This window comes from Hippocampus comes, unplaced genomic scaffold (genome assembly GCF_001891065.2).
Source record: "Hippocampus comes isolate QL1 unplaced genomic scaffold, H_comes_QL1_v1.1 scaffold234, whole genome shotgun sequence".
NCBI classification, from domain to species: Eukaryota; Metazoa; Chordata; class Actinopteri; order Syngnathiformes; family Syngnathidae; genus Hippocampus; species Hippocampus comes.
The window spans coordinates 518839-526083 of NW_017805479.1; the positions used below are offsets into that span (position 1 = coordinate 518839).

Here is a 7245-nt window from a genome sequence, read left to right on the forward strand (position 1 = left end):
AGCAATTATTCTTTGGGATCGGCATTTTTCAAACAAACTTAGTCAGCGGATACAACTAAAGACGTTACTGTATGAGGTAAGAATCAACAGCTTTTTATCACATTTACACATCACTTTATGAATACAAGTCATGAACAAATCTTAAATATGGCAGGGAATGTGTTTACTTTTTTAGTTTTGATTTTGAGCAGCAAATCTGGAGTTACATATGCTCACCAGGAATGCATAAGCAAAATTGCACAACTTTTCACTTGAAAGAATAGTGGCGATCTTGGGATTTTTTTCTGTTCAATTTTCAAATAGTGTGTAAATTCAATACACTTTATCTTCAGCATGTTTAGTGCCACTTTTATAAGTAACCAGGCCCCCGGCCAGGCCACGCCCCGGCCACGCCCCTTCCGCTTTTTTCATCACTCGCCATTGCCATCTATGGGCCCATTCAAACTGCCTATGACTGACCGGGCCCCAGATAATATTTTTCAATTTGCGACATTCAAGTGATGAGGGGCAATTTTTTTGGAACAAATTCTGTCCTACAATTGGCAGGTGACCCATCCACTGTTCCATAGCTCTTGCCCAAGGTCAGCTGGGCCAGGTCGCTCACCCTTGACCTTCATCAGGATAAGAAGCACAATAGAAAATGAGAATTTATCAAATCTGGCAAAATAGGATAATAGCTTTGGAATTAATCAAAACACTGTAGTGACTCCTATGTACATAATTCACCACCAACTGCAAATGTGTGAATGCAATGTTCATATGCTTGTCAGAGAGTTCACGATTATTTGGTAACGGGGTAGAAATAATTGCAGTCCCTTTAAGGACCGCCATGTTAGTCTGCTTGTTTCTATGGAAACTGACTTTCGGCGGGTTTCGTTTTGCGCGAGCGTTTTTTTGGTGCGCTATTAAAAAAACACGACACTCTCTCTCGGAGTGCGAACGTGAGAAATTGTCGCTTTCTTCGAGTTCTACAATTTCCACAACACTGTCATTGGCTACCAAGCAATGACTGCAGCTGCATGAACAGTATACATGCTGACTTCTTGTGCTTACAAGTATTGATGGTGCATTACTTTTGAAAATAATTGATCAGTATTCCAAGTGATCCGTCCACAAAAAATAGCTTTCTTTCGACAATTGGATGCTTACATTGTACTTGCAAACTCTATTGTCTTATGTTTCGCTCCAGACTGTCCAGAACCACCCAGCGTCGCGGCGATCATCGGAGGTTCCATTGCATCTGTGGCTCTCATTGGCATCTTGTTGTTAATGCTGATTAAGTTGCTTATCTACATGAAGGATCTCAAAGAGTTCCGGAAGTTTGAAAGTGAAAAGAAGAAATCTAAATGGGCAGAGGTGAGAATTTGTTTTACATTATACTTCACATGTTTTATGAAATGACAGATACACTATATGGGCTTTTAGTGTCATCTTTCACCAAACAACCTTATGTCCTGTATATTCTACTCACACACACACACACACACACACAAATACAAACACACACACACACACGACTTAAATCCATAACCACATCATCCAGCTGGGGATCCCTTGATGTTGTCAGGGCAGCCGGGATTCTGTCCACCGTGTCCTGGGTCTTCCCTGGGGCCTAGACACACACATATATTTTCTGATCCGCTTTTATCCTCACAAGGGTCACGGAGCGTGCTGGAGCCTATCCCAGACGTCTTCGGGCAGTAGGCGGGGGACACCCTGAACCGCTTGCCAGCCCATCGACGGACACACAGACACGAACAAGGATCCATGCTTACACTCACACCTAGGGACAATTTACCTAGGGAAGTGTGTTCCATTAACCTGCCATGCATGTTTTGGAATGTGGGAGGAAAACAAAGTATCTGGAGAAAACCCACACAGCCCTGGGGAGAACATGCAAACTCCACACAGAGAGGCAGGAGCCGGAATCGAACCCTGCACCTCTGCACTGTGAGGTCAACATGCTAACCACCCTACATTGCGAAAGAATACAAAGCTGGTTGACAAATGCACCAAAAGAATTGCAGCTGACCACAATGTTGGCTTGTGCGGCTCATGCGTGTGATGTAGAAATTACGTTCTCGAACGCCGATTGGCTGTTGCAGAGAAGGTATCGACTCGGCCCACGTGGGTCGGCAGTGCCAGAAAGAGTGACAGACTGACGTATTGTCACCCTGACAAAATGCCCACCTCTACTACAAAGTATTGACGTGGAGGGGTGGGGGGTGTTATACAAAGGCACAACGCATTTTTCAGATTTTTCTTTTTCATTGAGTTTGTGATTTTAAGGTGACAAAATGTGAAGAAGTAATAGGAATACTTTTTCAAGGCACTGTCGGTGTCGAACTTATTTGTGATTGTCCTGATTTTTTAAAGGTTAGCTACATCGCTCATTGTGCATCTGGCTTAACCTTAACATTGTCACTTCTCTTGTTAACAGGCAGACAATCCACTCTTCCAAAATGCCACCACTACTGTGAGCAATCCCACTTTTACTGGAGAATGAAAATGAGACAGCCTCAGAACGTGTTGCATCAAATTAAAGATGTTTTTTCTTCCTACAAAAAATATTAAATGTCTGAGTTTAAAAGTGAATTTTCCAAAATGATGTATGTTGTTTATTTACAATGTTGACCAGGTAATTTGCTGTGTTAAAACACATTTCAATGTATAGTTTTTTAACTGCTAAACATAGCTGAATTTACATAGTCCTTTGTATTTTCAATTAAAAGCAAATTAAGTTGTCTCTGCTTTTCCTTCTGATTAAATACAGCTCTTTAAAATATCATCTACTTGTGACTCCGTTTTTGATATGTCTTATCCTTTGCAGTAAGAGCCCTCTCACACCTCGAACATGCACCCAGAAAATCTTTCACTTGCACAGAACACGCTTTATTTTGTGCACTGAAACACTTTATTCCCCCCCCCCCCTCCCCAATTTTGCTGTTGTATACTGCAAATTTCCCCAGTGTGGGACAAATAAAGGTTATCTTATCTTATCTTATCATTGACCCTAAAAATTACACTCTCTTCAAAAATCTCGCATTCACCAAATAATCCCTCATGGACTGCAAATAAACTCTTGCCAGAAAAACATACACAAAGAAAAAAAACATAACAAATCCAAAGATTTATTACATTCACCTGAAATCGATCTCACCTCCATATAAATTCACTCACACACCCAAAAATACTCGCATGCATCAGAACTCTTCACCCATCCCACACACTTCAAAAAAAAAAAAACTTGAAAAATTAAAACTTTCTCACGCACATGAAAAGCCAGTTTTTCCATCAGTTTTTCCATGATACAAAATTAAAATTTGGAAGAGTCCAGAAATTTTCAAAACCTGCACCAACACGAGACCAACTCATGCGCACAAGATCAACTCAAATTGCGGAAAGATGTGTTGTTTCATGTTGATCTGCAAGAGTGGCTTTGGAACGACTCAAAGGCTTTGTACATGCCTGTACAGTACTGTACTGTACATGCAATGGGTACTCATACAAGGCGCGTGATTTGTTCACGGCGCGACATCGACCTACGCAAACACTAGAATGGATTTACCCTGTAAGCTGATTGGCTTGTGCATCATCGCTGCCTCATTCAGCACCTTCCATTGTTGTGTCTCGTCACACTGTTGACTGTCTTGCATGCAGTATCATAGTGTTGTGTTCGCAATAACTTTTTTTGTTCAAGCACGAACTTTTTGGATTCATTAAGTTGCGCCCCAACCCCTTGCCAACACTGAAGCAACGCGTCCCGGCTGTGTGGGTACATGTAAGCCCACTCTTTGAAGATGGCATAATTAACAGGGACACGTTGGTTTGCAACTTGAGCGGGTCAGGGAGCCTTATTTTGAAGGTTTCCCAAACCAGTCACTTGTTTTTGAGACACGTGACAAGGAAGCAGTGACAGCTCAGATGAAGCCTTAAAATGCCAGCCGAAACTGTCAGCTAAGTTTAAAAAAAAACTTTGTGGAATACAAAAATACCTCCGAGAAAAAAAAAACCTGAATCATATTTCAACTAATGTAAAGATTAACGTGATAGCGCTCCCTGTCACCATGTTTTTCTCCCCCATTCAAAAAGCCCAGCTACACAGCCAGTGCCTCTGTAAATTGAGGGGGGTTCGTAGGTTTTGGATGGATTGCTCTACGTTCGGAATGGGCAAAAAGGGGAGATGGACTTCGTTTGAACACAGCTTTTTTTTAACGACTGCCTCGTAACTCTCGAACAGCCCTTCTTCCGGTAACGATCACACTTCCTGCTTTAAATGATAATTACCAATTTAACAAAAGCTTACACCTCCAGCAGAAGAGTCTCGAAGTGAACCTAAAGCCCAAACCCGCCTTCTACGTCACCAACACAAGCCTCTTCACCTCTCAGGAGGCACTGTTGATGAATTTTAATTGCTGTACCGGGTTGTATAATGAAATATTTGATGGGACAGTCCCTCCCACCCACTCCAGCCCACCCTGACAGCACTGGGTAGCTCCTTCAGCCAGAGACTGTTACACCGGCGCTGCAAGGAGAGATACCGCCGCTCATTCGTACCGACTGCTGTCAGGCTGCTGAATAAACAAACGTGAAAAAACCTGGACTTACCCCATCCATACATTGTAAATAGCACAGCCACCTTATGCATCATATATGCTTATATCTATATTTTATATTGCATTCTATACTGTGTACAGTTCTTTTTCTGAAACATTTATTTTGTGTATGCAATACTTTTTTTTTCTTTTCTACCCCCCTCCCCCCCTTTCAATTTTTGCTGATGTAGATTGCAAATTTCTCCGTTGTGGGACAAATAAAGGTTTCTTATCTTAAGTGAATATGTGTACTGTTGTAATCTTTGTCTCAAATATGTAAAAGTATAAATACTGCTTGCATATTGTAAACATTCGGATACCCACATACACATACACGAAAATTCCTTGGGATGGGGCGAATCGTACTTCCCTTTTCACGGGGGTTCTGGTCCCCATTAATCATTAATCATGAAAAATGAGGGATTACTGTCGTACATAATAAAAAATAAAACCTCTGTACAGTAAACCTTCTGCACTGCTCTATTTTAATGTTCGTCATGATGGTGGTACTTTGAGATTCGTATTTTTTGGGCGTGGAATACGTTTGAGAAAACACTTTTCTAATCTATCTATGCAGAATTGGCATTGGTGTGATAAACAACCAAAACAGAACTCAGTTTGTAGTTCGGGGATTTTTTTTATCGAGTTTTGGATGATGCAGTCTTCCAAGTAAATTTAATACAAATATACAGTTGGTTGATTAAATCTCACTATGTTAGCGATAACTCCAAGTGTGAGCAAAGGAAAAAAAGTATTTCTTTTCTATTTAAAAAGAAAAAGCTGGTTTCCAAATAAAATATAATTTAGACTTTGCCATACAAGTGAAGTGAAATTAAAACATAAGATAGAAAGCAATGCCGCAAACAACCTACCCTTTTGAAACTGAGAGCTACTTCTTGGGTAGTGATTAAACACTTTTTTTTCTTGACTTTCTACCCCCAATTTTGCTGCTGTAGACTGTAAATTTCCCCAGTGTGGGACAAATAAAGGATATCTTATCTTAATGTGAAGGGCTGCCAGTTTGAAACACACTTCTGGAATAAATTTGCTCAAATTGCCTTTAATAATAATATTATTCGTGTATGTTCTTAATAATTAATGACATTCATCTCTGGGATAAACACTGGTCATGTTACTGATTTCTCACGTAATTAGGAAACATTAATTATGCAACACTATTTCTCCGAATCTCTGGTTGTGTTGACATTTTTGATTGATTCCTTGGACAACATTTCTTGAAAATCAGTGTCCCATCAATGGTGAGCTATGTTTCGAACAAGCCGGCGGGCTACTCATGTGGTCTTTGGGGGCTACCTGGTGCACCATGTTGGTGAACTCTGATCTAGAATGACTGCATTATAATATTAAGCCTGTTCTAGAATGACTGTATTATAATATTCATCTGGGAAAGGATGAGAGTGGCGGAGATGTTAGGATTGGAGCGGACAGAAACAAAGCTTCTTTTCCAGATCTACATTTGCTGGGTTGAGTTTCCATTCCAGGTGTTATTGTCATCCTCACTGTCCTCTTGAGCCCTGAGCTGGCAGATTTTACCATCTTTCTTGAAGTTCTTGGGACGGTTCGTCAAAGGCCTGGAAAGAGATTCCCTAAGAAGACGCAGAAGAAAAATACATGATTTCCAGTGATACAGCAATTCCATAGAGGTGGCCGGGTGGCTGCTGTGGTGGCTGTTGCTGCTAATCTGAACTGCGTTACCCAATTGCTCTGCTTTTGTCTGTCGACATAGCAGTTAGCCCATTAGTGGGAGTTCAGTGTATATTTTTATTAGGTTTTCAAAAAATAAAGCTCTCTAATAAATGTGAAAAATTAACTGGGAAATGTAATGACTAGCACTTTGAAACAGTAACTCTTGCCTTTGTCACATCCCGGCTGATTTACTGTAATGCACGTTACTTTGGACTCAGCCAATCCTCCATTAAGCATCTCCAGTTGGTCCAGATTGCTGCTGCTCGCCTCTTGACTGGTACTCGTAAGAGGGAGCACATAACTCCTCCTCTGGCATCCCTTCGCTTACTCACTGTACATTTTAGAGTTCTTTTTAAGATCCTATTATTTGTTTTCAAATCTTTTAATGGCCTCACTCCACCTTACCTCTCTGAGCTCTTCTGCCCCTACACGCCTCAGGTCTGCGGTCCAGACATTATTCAAGGTACCAAGAACTAAGCAAAGGCTCAGAGGGGATCGAGCCTTTTCCGTTGCTGGTCCCTCTCTTTGGAATGACATCCCACTGAACATTCGGCAAGCCCCCTCGCCGCCCATCTTTATAACTTGTCTCAAAACTCACTTCTAGTCTTTGAATTTTGACTCAGCATGACTCAGACTTGATTTTTAGTTTTACTATTTTTGTGCTTTCAGAGATGAAAGTGGACTTTTCTGAAAATTCCGGAAAAAAAAAAAAATTATATATATATATCGCACTTGGCCGATCACGCATGAATTAGTTTACGCAAAACGCTATTCAAATACTCGACATTCAATGATTAATCTTCCTTTTGTGTGCACACGTGTACCCTTTGTAGCTTCCGTTCGGGCCGAAATTTCGAAATCTCCGAGATATGGCGAGGCCATGAGAATGCGAGGCGAGGGTATTACTGTTGTGGCGACGCCACTCAAACTAAGCGAGGCTAAG

The 7245-nt window shown here is 41.1% G+C and overlaps 2 protein-coding genes and 2 long non-coding RNA genes across 6 annotated transcripts in view; 2 read left to right on the plus strand and 2 right to left on the minus strand.

Annotated features, from left to right (window-relative positions):
- itgb2 (integrin, beta 2) overlaps positions 1 to 2788 on the plus strand; it is a 27169-nt gene extending 24381 nt beyond the window's left edge. The window contains exons 15-16 of the mRNA XM_019875672.1: positions 1190 to 1356; positions 2441 to 2788. Of these exons, the coding sequence (XP_019731231.1) occupies positions 1190 to 1356; positions 2441 to 2506 (233 nt within the window). The 3' untranslated portion in view covers positions 2507 to 2788. The remainder of the gene's footprint in view (positions 1 to 1189; positions 1357 to 2440) is intronic.
- LOC109519263 (uncharacterized) lies at positions 2690 to 5137 on the minus strand. The gene is made up of 2 exons (XR_002168911.1): positions 5048 to 5137; positions 2690 to 3448 (listed from the first exon to the last, which is right to left on the minus strand). It is a non-coding gene; the product is annotated as an uncharacterized LOC109519263 (long non-coding RNA).
- LOC109519265 (uncharacterized) lies at positions 3372 to 5363 on the plus strand. The gene is made up of 2 exons (XR_002168913.1): positions 3372 to 3470; positions 5058 to 5363. It is a non-coding gene; the product is annotated as an uncharacterized LOC109519265 (long non-coding RNA).
- Positions 5364 to 5635: 272 nt separating this feature from the next.
- ubxn4 (UBX domain protein 4) overlaps positions 5636 to 7245 on the minus strand; it is a 19076-nt gene continuing 17466 nt past the window's right edge. For all 3 annotated transcript variants that reach the window (XM_019875674.1, XM_019875673.1, XM_019875675.1), the window contains one exon: positions 5636 to 6202. In XM_019875674.1, the coding sequence (XP_019731233.1) occupies positions 6067 to 6202 (136 nt within the window). In that variant the 3' untranslated portion in view covers positions 5636 to 6066. The remainder of the gene's footprint in view (positions 6203 to 7245) is intronic.